The 19791-nt window shown below is 41.7% G+C and overlaps 1 protein-coding gene across 27 annotated transcripts in view; it reads right to left on the reverse strand.

Annotated features, from left to right (window-relative positions):
* NCKAP5 (NCK associated protein 5) overlaps nt 1-19791 on the reverse strand; it is a 435214-nt gene that overhangs the window by 193963 nt on the left and 221460 nt on the right. For 23 of the 27 annotated variants that reach the window (XM_068687313.1, XM_068687308.1, XM_068687306.1 and 20 more), the window contains one exon: nt 19147-19210. The exons of 1 other annotated variant lie outside the window; for it this stretch is intronic. In XM_068687313.1, coding sequence (XP_068543414.1) covers nt 19147-19210 — 64 coding nt within the window. Of the gene's footprint in view, nt 1-11148; nt 11341-19146; nt 19211-19791 lie in introns of all 27 variants that reach the window. 3 more of the 27 variants (XM_068687317.1, XM_068687305.1, XM_068687327.1) reach the window with 2 other exon arrangements.

Consider the following 19791-nt stretch of genomic DNA (forward strand, 5'->3'; position numbering starts at 1 on the left):
CTGCAAATGAAATACTCAAGACATTTGGCCTACACATGCCACACGTGCTGCACAGGTTGTAGGTGTTCAAAAGGGAGTCAGCCCGACAGCACCACAGAAAGTGGTCCCTCCTTTTTCTGCTTAGCCCTTCTTACAAACTACTGTTCTTACAAACAGACCGGTGTTACGGGACTGCTCAGCTCAAATACGAAAGATGTCTTATAGGAGGCACAAATGGAACCTCCCCTCATATTTAAGATTAATTCCTAAGTAGTAAAATGGGCTGCTGTTTACACGGAAGCAAGATTCCTCTTTCTTCTTGAATTTGTTCATTGCTTTCCCAGTGTATCATAAGATGGTACTACTATGGCACTACCAATCATGTTAACATCAGAGAACAATTTTGTCAAAAAAAGTCAACGTCAGGATACTTAACACAGGCTTAATGTTGCTCTAAATCGGGCTATTAACCTGCACATTAATTTTTTAACAACTATTTTTAAGCATTTGCTAAAGAGGGCTACAATTTCTGTATAATTAATATTGATTTCAAACAGTTACTTTGCACTGAATTTAAATGAGGGGGAGAAAATAATACATTTTTTTGTTATTGTTGTATACAGTCTGCAGCACCACTAACCTGAAGTGAGTCTGTCTGTAAGTTCTTATACAATTTCTGATGATAAGCATCTGATACCTTGCATTAAGAGTAATAATTTAATAGAATCACAGCCTGGTCTGGAAAAAAAAACACGGTACCAGCCTGAGGATCAACTGGAGGAAGCAGACAACAAAAACAAAACCAAGCAAACAAATAGCTACTAGAAGCACATTAAAATTCTGCAAATCGGTTTTTAGAGCAAGTCAATGCCCAATACTGTTATGAATAAATATATATATTCAAAGTACTCAGAAACACTATTTTGCTATAATACTGGGGACTATCTGTACCAATGCAGTAGTGCTGGGGGTGTTCAGAGTGTGCTGCATACTGCAATCACTGTCATATCAGCATTCAGTAACTCTGGAGCCACTTAACCAAATTAGTGGATTCCAGCTCACTGGGCAGGATACAAACATAAGGACATTCATCAATATAAAGGCTGTGCTGCAACATATACAAGGGTTTGGAAAATTACTGTCAGGAAGGTGTGTACAGAAATATAAATTGCCTGTTCAAGATGATGTGCAAGAAGCCTGGGACAGGTCACATCGGTCTAAACCTAGATGTGGGCCCTCTGCCCCAAGACCTTCATTTCATCACTGCCTTCAGTCCCTGTGCACACACAGGCAAATGGCCTGGGAAGCATGAAGAGATAGTGGTAGCTCCATACTAGGTGAAAAGCATACTCAAAATGTAAAGATATACTCATAAAGATAAGGAAGAAAAAGCTTTAAGTTTTTCTTCTGCCTGAGAGGAGCTAGACACTTACACTCCACTTTTGAAAGCCTGCTTCAGGCAGCAGCCATGGAACAGCATGCAGTAAGGAAAGGGGGATGAGGAGGGCTAACCCCCATCCCCTTGCTGGTGGAACACTTCTGTTTTCCAAGAATTAAGTGTGAAATATTAATTGAAATGGAAACTAGAATTTGTGACTTCATCTCTTATTTGGTTACTTTAACAGGGTAACTTTTCCTGATGCAATGAGTATTTAATTCCCCCAATATAAAACATAGTAATCAAACAGTATTTGAGCAAGTGCCTCTTGTCCACAGAAGACACCTGAACCCCCATTGCCTGGAGCCCAAAGCCCCGGGCTCCCACATGAGGCGGGACCTTTCCATCAAATTCCCCTTGTGCAACCTGGTCCCAAAACCAGCACACAGGAGACTAAGGTCCTCTGTCTAAACTTACTTCACTCACAGATGACAGGAAAGAATCATGATTATAAGAATAGAGAGAGTAGATGTCATTTGTTACTCCATCATAAATTGTACCAGGTACTGTACTTTTGTTCAAATTAAAATGAGTGAAACTTCAGTGTCCTTTGTTTGCTCCTCATCGATCGCTGTTAAACCAAATGTTTCTCATTCTGTAATCAATACTTCTCTGCAAAAATAAACCAAGGCACTGACAAACAACTTTGCAGCACACTGCAGCTTTCCTTGTAGCGGACTTTGACAGCATGAAAAAACACTACCCCAACGAACAGAAAAAAAGAAGTGCATTGCTTATTGTACTTATTACAATTTTAACAGGCTGCTTACAGCTGAATCATTTTACTGTAACAAGACTTTATTAAATCAGCCAGCTATTGAAGCCAGAACTTTCCAACAGTGGCAGTTAATATGCCTTTGTCCTTTATTAATGTTTCCAGCTATACTGGGAAAACTGACAAATACTCTTAAACACTCAAAGCTTTCCCAGTGATGAAGTTATAGGTGTTTTTAAACCACTGTGAAGCATTAAGATATAAACAGTAATAACTTAAGCACTTGGAAGGTTCATGGAGGGAGAGGTAGTTTTATTTCCCCATCTCTTCAAAATAAACTTAAGGGTAAAATTATGTCATTGCTTTGTAATCAAAATGAATTACCCTTTCATCTGATACAGGCTTGTACCACAGAGGCTTAAGAAGACAATTCTTTGACTTATGTTACATCTCTAATTTTTTTCCCCAATTATTTCACGATGTAATTATTTTTCCTAACCTTATTCCCACTAAAGCTCTGCAACAGCAAGATATAAACAGTATAAAAAGCATCTCTGAATTTTAGGCTGGTATCTTCTAGCTCTTTCATTCCAGTAAGAAAAAATGATGACTCTCTGGAATAGGATTCTGCTCCCAAAATGACAAGCTGCCCCGAATAAGCCAGGAAAACCTAATTGGCACTAAATAATTTGTATTAGCATTTCCTAAAACTGCCTTATAAACAGTTAAAGTGAGTAATTTCAAGCAAATAATTTATTTTTCACTATTAAGTTTTAATATGCTGATAGATCTCTCCCTTTTGCCCCATAACAGACTAGCGCGTGTGTTCCGTGACTACCAGATGTAAACTTCAGGCTTTGCTTGGCTCTGAGATGAATAGCAGGATAGGAAACATTTATTATTACTAGTGATATTTTAGTGACAGTAGTTTACAGACTTTATATTCTTGGGTGATAACACTGCTCCAGAGCAATTCAAGTAAATTAGAAACACTTTCTTGGTATGGTTACTACTTCCGAATAAAGTAACGCTGCCTTTCATTGTGCAGTAGCTCAAAATTGCCACCATGTGGCAGGACAGCAACTTAATTTAGCATTATTTATGCTGCACTGATACAGATTTAATTGCATCTGTACAACAGAATAACTGCTGTGCTGAAGCTCCTTTATCATTGCAAGCCTACAATTAATCTGAATTAGGCAGGCTATTACATGAGCAGCGCTGTATATATAGTTGGAGTTGTAACATTTATTTTACAGATTTTTTTAACAGAATAATTCATAAAGCCTTTCAATGCAGAGCTAGATGGCTAGCACTACTGCCTGCCCATCTCCCTCGACAACTACGGCCACCCCTTGGAAAGGAAGCTCTTACTGCCAACAGCTCTTTAATTCTGTGAAACATGCAACAAAGGCCACAGAAAATTGGAATTGCCATTGAAAATATAGTAAAATAAAAACCAACACCAACACCAAAACCCACTCCTAGTCTTCCAGAATCAACTGAAGGCAAGTATATGGTTGACTTTTCTTTTACCACCTTTCCTGGAGTCACACCTGTAGACGTCTATTGGGTTACACCCAATCGACCACAGCGACTCGCACCATTTGCGGACACGCTTTATGGAGATGAACCACCTGCATCCCCAGTAGCCACCATTAGCTAGAACTTCTTGAAGATCATCTCCAGATCACATTTTCAAAGTTGAACAAAGGCAAGGATTTTTATTTTATTTTTTTATTTTTAATCCTGTCTCCGTCATACAACAATTGCTGTTCACTCAAATTCACAACTGATAGCCCAATTTCCAAGACTGGTATTGATCCTCCGTCCTCAGCCTAATTCTTATTCCATTTTGGATATATTATTTCCTCACAGGGGACGAGTGTAAAGAGAATACTCTTAGTGAACAAGGAAGTCCCACACAGATCAAGTTTTTTTTTTTTTTTTAATTATTAATCTTAAAATGATAATGCTTTTCAAAAATGAATTTGCAAATGTAATTGAGCTTTTAATAGCTTCAACAGACAGTAATTAAAGAAATTTCATTTCCCTAAATTAAACATAATGTAATGTTTTTCAAGATCAAGTAAAAACTTCGAAACAGTATTAAGACAGAGATAACTCATATGAATACCCAGTATTCAGAAGCGTGCAGAACAAACTTCTGTCAATACCAAAATGAGAACCAGTGCAAGTAATATGTAATGTAATGGAAATTTTTTTCTCCCCTAACACATGTTAAGTTTTAATAGCTGATTATAATTCCAAGCTCTTTGCTACACATTTTTTTGATAAGGTGACATGATTATATTAAGATGTCTAACTAAGTACAGACATGGGATTTTTTTTTTAATGCTATTTTAACTTGCAGCGCAGGCAGAACATTGACTAAAGTTCTCTCAAGCGCTTTACGTGTTGTTTTGTGCCCTACAGCAATGCTTTCAAAACAACTATCTAGAAAAAAAAAAAAAGTCAAGGAAGTTTGTAAATAAAGAAAACTCTCACTTAGGGAAGAGCGTTTTGGCAAGAAAACCAGTAGGCCAGCAAAACATTTAATTAAAATTATGTTTCTTTACTGTTACCATTCTACAACCAACAGAGACAAACATGAACTATTCTTCCACATTTTCCTCTGCTGCTCAAAAACTCGGCTGCAGAGAGTTACCCATCCCTTCTGGAGGCAGAGGAAGGAACTGAGGAATGAATACCAGCCATTTTCACTGTTCTTGTTGACCACGTCCCTGAGAAGGCCAGCAGAACCTGAAGGAAGAGTCCTGGTGGGGCTGGTATTGCTTGGGGCTGGAGCTGCCAGCAGCAGACAGGTCTCTGCTTTATGCTTGCTTTCTGCTGCTGTGCTGGGCAAAGGCCAAACAAAGTAGAAGAGTAAAAAGAGCAAGACAGGAACCAAAAAGAAGAGTAGTGTGCCCTTCTGATGTTCCTTCTGCTGGTGGAAGGACGGGTCAGAAGGTACCTGTCCTCACAGGACCTGACGGGGGCAGGACTAGCACTGAACACACAGGTCTGGCTGTATGACAGAGGGTTGTTTCCACACTTGCACATGCTCAGATGACGTTTAATTTTTGATAGGGCACAGCTGTGTTTTATAGTTAAGTAGTAGATAATTGCTGTCAGTTTAGATGAAGTTCCAGCCTAAGCACTGTTGTGATTTCATAGAAAGAAAAAATAAAGTCCCATAAAGAACAAAGGAGAACCTTATTACAGTACTGTGCTACTTTGTTCAGTGCTATTTTCATTAACTTGTGATTAGCACCAGGACTTATCGGCCATCAGAAACCAATCAACTTCTCCAAGCTGATTAATCCCCAAGATTAATTACAGTCCAATCCACATAGCTGTGCAGAGTGTCTTCATTGCTTAACGAGCACCGTGTGGCTTATGCTTCATGGCTGCAGGCACGACCCAGAGCAGCACCTCTCTGGGCTAGGTCAAACCACAGGTAATGCTGGCTGCCGTTCCCAGCAGCTATGGATACCAGCCCAAACACAAAAATCCTTACGCTTATAATTCACTCTTGGAACTGCTAATAGAGGTATAACAGGGTATTGCTCAGCACGTGAACTGTGACGGACTGACACCTCCGTGGCTGCCAGCCCACCACCAAACGAGCTTTGAAGTCCCCTGTGCGCAGAGGCAGGCGACGGAGCAGTGCTGTGACCCTCGCCACCTCTGCTGGCGTTACTGTCACAGCGTAAATTACTTCCGCTTATCTGAAATGAACGTGAGCCTATACCCAAAGCAAATGTGTTTTTTTTCCCCCCCTGTAACTGACCAATGTGTTTGTTAGATGATACGAACGGCTTCTTTCCTAAACGGCTGGGTGCTCACAGAACAAACGGGCACGTGGCTGAACTGAGCATTTCCCACTTGGAGCTGGGTTAGAGAGATACGAGATAAGCAGCAGAGCACAGGATAAGCATTAAAATAAATAAATAACTTCTAAGAGTTTCATTTGGTGTAATGGGAAAGGCCAGTGGAACTGTGCTTCACTGCTCCGGGGACCTCTGGTATTTACGCAGAAGCAGGGAGTAGCATGCGTTCCCTGCCCTGATGCTAGGGACAGTTAGCATTTCTTCCCTCTCTGAACTTCTCATGAATGTATTCATATTTTCTGCTAATAAATGGGATATCAAGAAGTTAACTGAAGTAGATGTCAGGCTAAACAAGAATTGGGAGGACGGAAGATGCAGAACAGATCATAATGATTGTCAGAAGTGGCTCAGAAACATCTGCAGTGCCACCAAGCCCCCGCGGATCTGGGATATGCTGATATTTTAGTTTCCAGACACACTTCTTTTTGCCTTTCTCAGCTGACACACTCAACACCTCCGGCAACACTGTTTTGCTGCTAGCTACCTTTCCATCTAGCATTTCTATTTCCCAGGCTCTTTACAGCATTGCTCATGAACATGTCAGATCTTATTACAATTTTTTCTGTGTTCACTTGAAGAGTCCATTTATGGCTGGTAAGTAACTGCAAAAAAAGGCACCTTATTTACTCAGCTGTTTCATGCACGTATTCCAGAGGCCTATTGCTTTAGTTTTCTGACGAATGGACCTCTATCGTTTTCACTCCTTAGGCATTGCAGGCACTGCTGTAAGCAATGGGGAAATATGGTGCATTTTTTGTTGGCTGGCATGTCTTAAATGGTATTTTTAACCAAGCTGCCACTGCAAAATCTTTATGAGGGCTGATGATGCACTCATCCAGAAGAACTGACATCACTTGCAGAGGCCAGACTGAGTTTGCAAGCCTGGTAGATGGAAGAACTTGAAATAAAAAAAAAAAAAAAAAAAAGAGAGAAAAGAAAAAAAAAAAAAAAACACAACAAGTTTGCATCGTGTTTTTCATTTGTTCACTGGTCCAACCAGAGTAATTGAAAGACTGTATCACAACCTGATAGCATTTTGCAGAGTCCCTTTTCAGTAATAGGTTCACTTCAATGTCTGTTCAAGTTTCCACAGACCAATTTCAGCTCGACTCTAAGCAGCAGCCAGGCTCTACCCCTTCAGTCTCCTTCCCTTACTAGGACAGCTGGGGTAGGTGTACTTCTACAGGAGCAGATCAAAACCAGATACAAAGCCTCTGACATCGAGCTCTCTGGTTTTCATTGCCATGTTTATCTATTTACATAGGATATAACAGTTTTACTTCATCTAACCATAGTTTATTCTAATTTGTTAATTGCGCTTAGTCATGTACTCATCTCTCATTTACGACATGACTAAAAAGTCTGCTATTTTCCAACCTAACAGCAAATGTTGACAATTACAACTGCTTGATTTTCTTGAAGAAAAATAGAAAAGGCGTTTCTTTCTTTACAGAAAGTGCCAACTACTAAAACCAAAGAGTGTGACTCTCCTCTCTGCTGCCTCTTCCACCTTCACACTGGTTGAAAATATCATAAAGAAGGAGGTGCAGCTATTAGGCTGAGAGAAGATTTGTCTCTGAACAATAAAACACTTAATCACATAATTAACATGCCATGTTCTTTCCAAGTGAGACCTTCCACATGTATTGTATTGTGTAGAGCACTAGAATAGGAGTCAGGGGAATCGTGCTAAATTTTTGGTACGTTTTGGCCAGCACATCAAGGCTTCCCATCGCTTCCACACAAGGTTCCCTTACAGATGCTCTGTAGAAGCAACAGAGCCACCTCCCCAAATCACGAATGCTCAGCAATGCTCTTGAGATTGCCTGGTTCACAGCCACATTTGTCTGTCCACTGGGTGTAAGAAGTATGAAGAGCAAACTACTTGTAATTATACAGTGCTTAAGCTGTGGTGAGAAAGAAATGTTGCTGTTTATCTGCAAAACAGGAAATTTGCTGTTCACTAATGCTTCTGTGGACCGCTGTAAAATATTAGTACTTCCTGGAACTCACTCAAGACATCAGGCTCGATATCAATTTCCATAGAGGTGAAATATGAACAATCTTTATCTAAATAGGGCTGAAAGAAATAACCCAGCTGCACTGACCACAGAGGCAAAGTCAAACAGAGCTGGGTTGACTGGAATTGGGGTGCGCCAGAGTTTTGGTCAATTACTCGGCTGTTGTGGGGACAGGGGGGTGAATCCCAGCTAGTACTGGTGGCTCTGCCCCAGCCCTGGCATCCAGAACCAAGTCAGGAGCTACACGGGAAGAATAAAGCTGAGAGAAGTTTCTTCATCCCGTTTGCATTAAATTTCCAGAAACTTGATGTTCTTGCTTCCTCAGGGTTCACACGGATATTTCTGCAAACCTGTTTATGTCCCGTATAAAGCTCTTCCTTTTGTAATGTGTTTTACACGTACACTCCTTCTTCGCACCTCAACTTTCATTCACCTCCTCCTACATATTCCAGTTTGTGAGCAGGCTGCCCTTACCAGCTGCTGTAACATACAGCTGCTGAATGCAACCAACAACTCTGAAAAGCCAGTTTTAGCCTGAAAATCCTTTTCAGCTTCAGATTTAAGGCACATCTTCTCGTACGGTATCTCCCACATGACAAGTTTTCCATCGAAGGGGTAACATCACCTCAGCAACATCTGTTGGGCAACTGGACGTAGCACAAGGTTTCCAGCAACAGCCTGGGAATCCTGACCTGCTCCGCCAGCGACAGCCACGGGGAAAGTTTTTTAACTGGAAAACTCTGCCAGCCAGCGCTCCAGGGCGCTTGTTAATGGATACTACCAGAAACAGGATGTTCCCAAGAGATAACAAATTTTCTCTGGCACTCAGAAATCGTTTCTAAATAAGCAGTGTCACCATGGATGCCAATCACAAATCTGCAGTGTAAAGATGTAATTACAAAACGCCTGCTGCACGGCTTGTGCATACTGAGCCAAATTCCCTCTCAGTATTCATCCCAAGTGGCTGGGCTGTGATTATCCACAGCACATCAGCACCCCCGGGCTCCAAATGGCTCCCAGCACTACTTACAAGCGTAGTAAGATCCTGCCTCTTCCCCAACAAGTTCACTACCTACACTGGCAATCACACAGCCAGCAGAAAAGTTAGAATAAAGGCTGTTTGACAAATAAGCTGTTTGGATCAGACATTAAGCATTTGCCAAGATTATTAAAGAATTCGGTGGCGGAGGTAGTATCCTGCCTTGTACAATGCTAACGCTAAAGAAGAATATGGCCTTTAATGAGAACAGCGAGTAGAGATTTTATCCACCTGGTTATCTGAAGGCCACAGCAGGTATTTGAAAGAGAGAAGGACTTAGCAGCACAGTTTGGAGAATGAGTGAAAGCCGCTTCACAGCCAGGTAAGGCCCTGTATCAGGCCTGGTACTTTTATTTGTATTAGTTTCCAGAATAACTGCGGAGTGCAACATGCCAAGTGGTATGGAAATAACACAGTCCAAACATCACAGTCATTCCCACAGTCTAGACAGTCTCCTCTCGCAGGACATTTAAGCAAGTCTGATCACCAGTTCCAGACTTGGAAAACTATGTCATGAGATCTTCGTTATGAAAGATCCCATAGAATATCAAAAGATGCTTTATCACAATGCAGTGAGCAGAGAGCCAAAACAAACATAAAGTATGTAAAAGCAAATTCCTGACAAAGCAAAAACTGAATTAAAGATTATGAAACTGAAGTAGGGCGGAAAAGAGAGGAAGAATCAGAGTTGATAGCTCAAGCCACATGGATCTATGCAAAGCTATGCAAGTTTAACATACAATTTCCTCGCTCTATTTTAATATTTCTTCTAAACCTTGACCCGAAGTTGCAGAGAGCAAGGTGATTACTAAATGCCAAGAGAACAAAACAAAACAAAACAACAAAGTAAACCTCTGCTTTACGGCATAAAGAACAGTCACAAGTCCAAGTCTTGCTCTGGTTGCTGTGACTGGTTTTCATGTCTACTCAAAAAGCGCTCTGTGCTCTGAAACAGGCAAATAGTTTTTTCCAGCTTCTTCTCTCTCTGTTTCACTCATCTCCAATAGAATATTTTCTGTATATATATATATATATATATATATATATGTATATACACATATGTACATATATATATGTTTTGGGAACCGGTCAAGACACTGATACATTTTGATGTTACCTTGGTGCTGCAGAACTCAAGCATGGACCAGGACTCCATTGCACGAGATGCTGAACAGAGCTGGTGCAGTGAAGTTTTCCTCTAATACGATGCAATCTAAAGCACTGCTTGAGCTGACTCATTCTAAGGGTCAGCACCAACTTAATGGTACAAGCTCCAAGAGCACTGCATTCATTTAAATAAATGGGCATTTAATGGAATCACAACTGAGCAATACTCTTGGTACATAAACTTTGTCCTTCCTCATGCAGAAATTTTGTTTCTCTCTCTCTCCTGATAACCTTTTCTTCTGCATTTGGAAAATAAGGTCATTCTGTGGGACCCAGACAAAAAAGCGCCTTGGTTTGTGTATTACCTAGTGCCACATACAAAAAAAAAAAAAAAAAAAAGTTATATTTAAGTTCACATTTCTATAATAACAACAATGAAGAAATTAAAACCTTACTTTCTCCATCTCTCCAGCAGTGAAAGTGCTCACTGGCATTGGTTGGCTTGATTAGACAGAGGCAAATTCAGGGAATCAATATTGCTGCTTGGCCGCACCCTCTCTGCCCTGTTTTAGCCATGCTCTACGCAACAAATCAGTAACTGGCTCCAACTGCCATGAGGGCAACTGCAAAGCAACAACCCACAGAACCACTGGAAGAGTTGATACAGATGCTGTAAGAGGAAAAGGCTGCAATTTTTTGGAGGGATATTGTGACCAGAGCTGCATCAATGGACTGAAACCAGAAAGACAACAGTTCTTTGGTCTTACAAGAGGGCCTACCAAGATTGGAGAACAAAACCTAAAAATACTAACAAAGAGGTTTATTTAAAACAAACAAACAAACAAACAAAAAACAACACCAAGTGTATCACAGGGGTTTCGCTCCTATTAATCTGAATAAATTTACCTTCCCAGTTCGCAGGAAATTCCAATTGTTGGCCCACTTTATCCACTCACCTTTCCTCTTCAGAGCCTCAGATGCTGCGACTAATTCAGCGCTAGCCGAGATTGCTTTCCGGCATTAGGGAAAAGCTGCCCGTAAACACTCTGCCTGCTCGGGCTGCAGAACGACGGCTCTATTCAGGTCATCCTTGCAAGAATATTAATCCAGTGAGTGTGCAGCTTCCCGGAGTCAACTCATGCCATTGCCTGGAGGAGTTCAGGATTGCAGAGCTTAACCTTTGATATGAAAATGGCTACAATTCACTGTTATTAGTGCATGTGCGCATCACTCCTATTAGGCAGTGAGGTATTGCCTAGAGCGGGGTACAGCTGTTTCGAGTCATAAAGTGGGATTTGCTTCACGTTGAAGCCAACTGCCGCTCTGATAGCAAATATATCCATAGCTACTATGAGACTGCATGTGCTTTTTCTGTGCTGCCTTCAACATCCCCTGCCTTTGTTATCTAATGTATAAATGGCAATTTCCACTTGAGGGCAATTTAGTTTATGACATACTTTCTACAGATTGCCTTTCAGACCTTATATAAATGCATTTCGTATATATATTTTTTCTCTGTTCAATGATTCTTATATAATGCTATTTCTCTCTTTTTTTATGTTGACTAAATACTTCCAGAGACTTGCTGGAGAGACAGACCACTTTGGTAGGTTCCAGCAGGAGAGGCAAAATTTATTTCTGCTCCTTTGGATTTAACTATGGTCTTCCTCAGTGCTGGCACCTACAGCAGCATCCCAGGCAAGTGCAGCAAGAGAATACCAAAAGTGAGGAGAGCGTATCGCTGCCTTTACAGTGCCAAGCACCAAGAGTCCCTGCAAAGCTCAGCTTATTTTCAAATACTGTAACTAATATTTTCCATCTCAGAAACTAAACAAACAAAAACCCATAAATTCCAGTGAACCAAAAGTGACTGAGTTTGTGTTCTACTTTTACAGTAAGTCACATATTCTGCGCTTGAACAGATGGTTTGCTTTTTAACAGGGCTTTGGACATAGGTGTTATTGTAAGTGAACGTAGCTCCCTCTCCTGGTTGAAAGCCAGATTCAGAAAGGCCACTAACTGGGGCAGGGGGAATTGACCGGCATCTTTTTATCCCTGTATATGCTCACACCATTTCTATTACATTTTAAACAACGAGACTGAAAGTAAATTGGTTTTAACGAATATGCTCCTTACAATTTATTGTTCAATTTGGTGACCAAACCAGGCTCTGAAATTAATTAACCAGGAACTGACATAGGCCTGAAAGGCAGAATTATTCTGAGCAGACATAATCAGGCTTTTATTACTTCAATTTCAGAAGAGTGAGCAATTTATTTATTTATTTATTTAACTTTAAAGTAACTCTTGAAAGGTCTAACTACCTTAGCTCATGAAGAATCATTAGATTCATAAAATCCATAAAGTAAAAAAATAAAATGTCAATGTGCTTGCAAAGTTGTAGAAACCAAACCAAATATGTATGTACGTATATACATACATATATATACACACATACATGCATGCACAGACAAACACACACTTAGGAGTTGTAAAGATCTAAAAAGAACTAAAATCCTCTCCTGGACTAAAAATTCTAAAACAACTAAAAATGAAACTGCTAAGTTGTGGATAAGGACAGTTGGACTAATGAGGTATGGACAATTAATGAGGTCCAGGAGCATTAAAGCAGGTTCGCAGAGAATTTCAATAGCCATTATTGATGTTAACTACTACTAATGCCACCTAGTTTCTCTGACGGCCATGTGACAAAGTTTCTAAGAAAGAGGAGCTAGACAGCATGGCTGGTTGTATAAACACACAGCTTCACAGAGAAGGCACGAGGGTCAGACTGCTCCTTTCTTAGGTTTAGGATGTTGAATATTCAAAGAGACATTTTACAACAGCGGCTTTGCCTCTCTCTCTGCTACTTTCTAATTAGAGCACAGATAGATGATTTCATAGATGTAAGAACCCAGGAGTTGGGAAAGATAATTTAGCCTTTTGTACCTCATCTTTAACACTTCATTTATTACTAAATATCATCTATTTTTGCCTGATCCGGGTGCTTCTGCAGCAATCCCGGCTGCCCCTGGCCATGGTGCGGACCCATCATGCCGATGACAGCGAGTGCCCCCCGGCCGCGGCCGCTCATCGCATCGTGCTGCCATCCGTCAGGCTGGAGCTCATGCACAACCTCACGATTCCCTCTTGGGCATAAGGGCAAGGTGCCTGGTGCAGATGTGAGGGGCTGGGCCTCTGAAAATGCTGCCTGTGCTCCTTTTAAGAATGCTCCCTGCTTGACGATTAGCGGGGCAGCGTGAGCATCAGCTTTGGCGCTGAGCGCACAGCCAGAATGTGGCACGAGACTGGGTGCCTGGACTGTGCTGGGAGCCAGGAGTGGTACACACAGCTTTCTGGAGGGGGAACAGGTGCAGAAAAAGGGCAACTTCCTATAATCATGGCCTGCCCCTATAAATGCACATTTCCAGCTTCCTGCAAAAAAAGACGGAGATTTAGCTTTTTGTTTCTGACTTCATTTCGCTTCAGCTCAACAAAGCATCGTCAGGCAGGGCTCTGATCTCCTCTTTCTTCTCACCAAAACCTCATACCTACATTAAGGTGAAAGAGGAAACAACTGAAATTACACACAAAACAACCTGGAGCTTGGAAAAGTAGAGAATATGGTCAGAGTCTCTACTGATTTTCATAAGATTTCAATCAAGACCTTTTCTGCACTCTAGCACATCCATCTCCTTGTGAATGCTCCAGTTCAGCAGCCCATGATGAGAAGAGGGAGCAAGAGAGAGATCTTATCACAGCTGATTACATTAGAAGTTCAGCTTCAATCCGGGAAAAAGACTGGTTTGCATTTCAATCCCAGCAGTTTTACAAGAGGCTGTTATGTATATCTGGGAAATTACATTTTAAAAAGTTGTAACAAGCAAAAGTGACTCCGTTCCTAGTAATAGTGGGGTATCTTACTGCAGGGAGACTTTTCCTGCCTTTTCCTTTTACTTTTTCCAGTCTTTATTTTGAAACTTGCAGTCTCTAGTATTTTATAGCAAAAACTGTTTGTAAAGCAAGAATTGTGCTGATCGCATCAGAACTCATTAATATAACTTGTTTTTCCATTATTAGCACCATCTGAGCCTGTTGAAAGCCTTAACCAGGGCTTTAATTTTTCCACAGAGAGCTTTAAATTAATTAGTGGTTTACATGCTAACAAAGAATCTGATACATTCATAAATCAATCTAATGCAGAAGGATTACCAGAGGGTGGAAACCTATTCAGTGGGGACCTCACATTCAGTTAACATGGTGGTTTTTAACAAAAGGGTGCAGGTGTGGAATAGACAGACACCGGGAAGAGCCCACGATAATCACTTTGCATCACTTAAATACGCAGCGGGACACATGGTAAATCAGAGCCTAGGGCCCACCCTAAGTGAAAGCCATGTACACATAAAAGGCGCCATCATCCCACTTTAACCTTCACAGCTAAATTGCCAAAGTGGCACAATTTCTTTTGTGTAGGTTACAGGCCACTGAACTAATGGAAAATAGAGTAGATTTAAAGTACTTGGATGCAGAAGTACAAACTAATGAAGCAACCCTGTAACATGTATGAATATAAAAGGATCGAATAAATAAAATCTTGAACTTTTTCTAGGTAATTATTAACTGAAGTTATTAAAACATGATGTAATTCTGTGTATGTTTGGTTCACTCAAGGTAATCTAGATGTCTGCTAACACAACACTTAATCTATCACAAAGACTCTGCTATGTAACTATGGAATCATTTTTCTTGTATTTTTCCTAACCCAGCATTGTTCACTGTTAATAAAATCTCACAAAAATGAACACTTTTCCTGGTATTGTTCTGTGTCCTAAAGATCCAAAGTCAGGCACTTAAGGTTTGGTAAAAACATTTGGATTTAATGAGTCAAAAATAAATAAATAAAAGAGGACTGACTAAAACAGTTTCTAGCTTTTATGATCTTTTGAAATAAACACTTCATCTGTATGGAAAGCTGTTAATTTTAATAAAGGAGACACCTGCACAGTCTCCATCAAATTCATACGCACTGTACACACATGAAGTGATCGTATTCTTTTCCTTTACAGAAAGGTAAAATATCTTTGATGAGTCACAAGTAACATGACTAAGAACATTTCTTAAATTCACATTAAAGAACTGAAGGCCACAAGCAAAAGAGCCACACCACAGCTAGGCTCACTGCTGCTGGTGTTTCCAGTAGCTTGACTGGCAGCAGAGCAGATGTGTCTTCTGGTAATGACTAATCATTAATATTTACTGATGAGAAACTTGAGCAAATGTCAGGTATTCACAGCCTAAATTTATTTGGTTCTCCTAATTCAAACAATTTATAATGCACATTCATGCAATATTACGTATGAGGTATCAATTTCTTTACAACCATATGGAAAAAATGGGATCTTAGAGTCAGCTCATATTTTTGGTGATGAACACTAGTCTTGAAGTGCAATACCTTCATTTGTTCTCTTCTTTAGAGTATCTTCTGGTACATATCTACTTCCAATAATCCAGTCATGAAAAATACATGTCTGGGACATGGGAAAAAATACATTTCTACAGGGACTGTTGTGGAGCTGACACACTGGTATCGCACACAGTACAGCATACCTGATCTTTTAGCCTTAGCTTTTAAAAAAGGTCTCCTCATAAAAACCACATTCCCTCATCACTCACCGTGTTATTTACACAGATGTACAAATCCCTTTTTGAGCAAAGATATCACAGCTTAACTAGTTTCTACAGTACATGCTTAGCGTTGATCGTTTGATGTTGTTCCTGTGTCCGAGCAGGCCTTGCCACAGCGATCCCTGCCTCAGCTTCCAGGGACCACATGAGAAATGCAGAGACCACAAATACCGACGGGCCCACGTGCAGGGAAGCGAATCATAAATAGCACATTCTGCACATGATTCCTGCAGGGAAGGCAATAGTGAAGTCTATGCACAACTTTCTCACACTGCGATCAAACAGGCACCGAACGGAGAGCAGGCAGGGCAGGCCGAACCCCATCCTGCAGCCATGTGGTGCCAGGGACAAACACCTCTGGCCCTCTGACTCTGCTTGTCCTAGAAGTGGCCGTGGGTTGGTGTAATGCCACCACCTCTTACACTCATGACCCATCTGTATTGCAAAACCCCAATAAAATGTAAAATTCTTTGAAGTAAGGAAGGAGCACTGGCACGGTGCTAAATGAGGTGCCCCCCTGCAGAAGGCTGGGTGATGTTTCGTGCGGTTTGCAGAGGCAGGAGAGGCGGCACGGCTCCTCCTGCAGGCTGCTTTCCACCCATCCCACACCGTGTACTCCGTGCGAGACAGCACAGTGCTAATAGCAGCAACTGCTGTCACCCCTGCCCTTCCCAAACAAACTCGTTAGCTCACCAAAAGGCCAAAGCCAAAGGCTTGCTCTGCCCAAAATCCCCCTCCAAAATTTCTCTGTGCATCTTTCCTAAGAATGTGCCCTGAGACCGGCCGGCGGTTCAGGTTCTGTGCTCAATAGCCCAGGAACGCAGCCTACCTGAGTTACTTGGTCCATGGCCTCCCCTGCATTCAGATACTCCATCTCCCGGACCCATACTGCTTCCACACTGCTCACAGCTGAGTTCATTAATGTTAATTAATGACTGCTGTGTTTCGTATTAAAATTACCGGTTCTGAGCTCTGAGACACAGGCAAGTTTCCATACATCAGCTGCTTCAAAGCAATTGTCTCTCCAGGCGCACTCTGCCTCGGCAGTAGTTGCAGGATAATTGTGGAAATGACCCCTCGGGAAAGAGCAGGAAAACAGTCTGATATTTACCTTGGGGAGAGGCTGCACCCCTGGGGAGCTACCTGTCAGCTTGTAACGGGCTACAGCACTCAGCCTCGCAACCAATTATCCAAAATCACACTCTACTTAGCAGTGCCGTGTGAGGAATCTCACAAGCCCGCAGGAAAAGGCACCCGGCGTTCCTGACCCCCAGGAGATGAAACCACCAGGTGGGTACGACACCAAGGCCAGAAGCCCAAGCCTGGGGCTTTTTCAGAGGCCCCACTGCTTCCCTGCCCTGCTGCAGCCCTCTCCCAAAGGCATGTTATCATCTCCAAGCTGCTGAGAGCTGCTGGGACAGAGGAAGATCGATTCCCATTATTCTGTGCTGTTTCTTGAGTCCAAAAAGTATGTAAGCAAAGTTACTGAATAGTAAATAAAAGGAATTGTAATGGTCTTTGAATCTGAGTGTCATTTATCAGGCAGATAGGTCTTGCAGCAGTTCACTTGTTATGACAACTCTTCTTCCACTATAAGTTACTTCAGGAGAGTGACAACCTACAAATTATAGGTTTTCTACTAAAAATAGGGGGTCTCTGGAATTGCATATACCAAAAGCATTACCAGGTCTAGAAGGTTAATCACTGTTGCTTATTTCATGAAGTCTTGAATTATCCCGCTAAGTGTATTTTACATGCAATATATTATATTAGTTCTATGCCTCCAAGGGAAAACTGGTTTAAAAAAAAAAATTAAAGGAAACACTTCAAATACAGTAAACAGCTCTTTTCAGATTTTGAAAATTGTTTACGCTGGAAACTAAAATGCAATTCTAAACCCCATGCCTGATCTTTGCCATCCTTCCTGAGGCAAAATCCCCTCTGAAGTCAGCAGGAGTTACATCGTGGTTATCAGCTGCTGGATTACAGCTCAACGTGACAGAAGTTTGCTTCTCAGTTCCTAGAGAACTTCTGCCCCAACACGCACCCCATAGCCAAGTGCCGCATCTGCCTGACTGCCGAACTCTCAAAACTTTCTGGTGGCCAAATCAGCCCCAGCACAGACCCAAGGGTCTTGGGGTAATGCTTGCACCATGCCTGGCACACAGCAGGATTTGGTGCAAATCCCACTGCCCTCCTTCCCCTCACTACAAGCCATGAGGATTGCCAAGGCTCCTGTCCCTGCAGAGCCCCCTGTCAGCCACCCTTCCTCCGTTATGGAGCTGCACGTGGCTATCGTCATATGGCTCATGGCAGGTTTCTCCTGTCTGTCACCCACATCCCTCCAAACCTTCTTGCATTGCATTGATCACTAATAATGATTTATAAAATGCACTCACCGGAGGCAGCTGGGATTTTAAGGACCTGGAAGCACACAGCTAGCTGAGCGTACAGATCCTACACAGCTTCTCTCCACCAGGTTAAACAAGCTTTGCCCCAGATTATTTCACAGCCAACTATGAGACCCACTCAGATCAACAGCAGCTTCCTACATGTGTCTGAGGGAGTGGATCTGGGTTTGGGACTCTTCTGCTTTGTTATCCCATGGAAGCCTACGACATTTTATCCAAAGACAGGGACAAACAAACTTCTTAACAGATGGGAAGAGTTCCTCAGATATTAAGTAATTAAGCACATTCTGCACATGTTGGCTCCGAAAGAAAATTGTTTTGAAGAGATAAGGCACTCTGTTAATTGAGAGCTCTGGTTAACCAAAAATCACTCGTTTCAACTTTTGCTCACAAGCCTAATCTCAAACTGCTATGAGAAAAATGAAGATACAAAGAGCATTACATGATTTACAAATTGATTGGATTGACTTTTTTGTTTTTAATTAAAGCTTCCATGCTTGCACTCTTCCATTTTTCTGCAGCTGGCCAAGATTTAAGGCCAACGAAAGGCAACTAAATCTACTACATTTTGATCTGAAATTGCCCTTCTGTGCTCATGGTCTTGCTTGCCTCTCTTCCCATTCCAGTGAGCACCATCAGCAGGGAAAAGGAAACAGCTTTTCACTACCGCAGCTTTCCCCAGAAGCCAAGACAGAGCCTTGAGCTTCCTCAGAGGTATGAATGGTTGGCACCCATCGTTACATCCACGACAGCCTTAACACTCGGGTGTTCATCTTCAGCAAGACAAAATGGACCTAAGGCCTGGACAGAAGCAGTACAGTAAGAACCGCAAAGCAGAGGGGTGCCGCAGCTTACCATGGTTCCTTCACTCTTACTTTGTGCAACTTCTCGCTGCAGCCGAGCCACAGACAGCTTCTCCCTACGGAAAGAAAAGCGTGTGAATAGCATTTCATTTCTCACTGCCGGAGAGGACGCGCCACATCCACGTCACGGCGGCGTTCCTGCACGCCGCTCGGGTAACCCTCCTGGCAGAGCGCTGCCATATTTCTGTGAGGTATTTAATGGCTGTGTTATTGTTTCATTTTGTGGCAGTCCGACAGAACTGGCAATAAATCAACAGAATCTCAACATCATTTGCTCCGTTCAAACACCAGAACAGCTCATCATGCTGCTGGTACGGAAGCAGACCGTGCAAATCAGGCCGCGTGATTTGTTTTCCTGCGGCCCTGCACATCAGCCTCTGCTGCACTGCATTACCACAAGCTAGAAGACTGTTAAATTATCAGTAAATGTATGCATAAAATTAAAATAAATATGCTCCATTTCTAAACATAGTGTAGATATTTTGCAATTTTATTCTTTCTATTAAGCTTTTTTTTTTTTTTTGTACAAGGCCTTTACCCAAATCTTTGTCATGACTCATATAGCAATTCACGTGCTTAATTAAGAATTTGGCAATCACAACACAGGTTCTCCTGAAAAGTTGTAAGAAAGGACTGG

This window comes from Anas acuta, chromosome 6, assembly GCF_963932015.1.
Source record: "Anas acuta chromosome 6, bAnaAcu1.1, whole genome shotgun sequence".
NCBI lineage: Eukaryota > Metazoa > Chordata > Aves > Anseriformes > Anatidae > Anas > Anas acuta.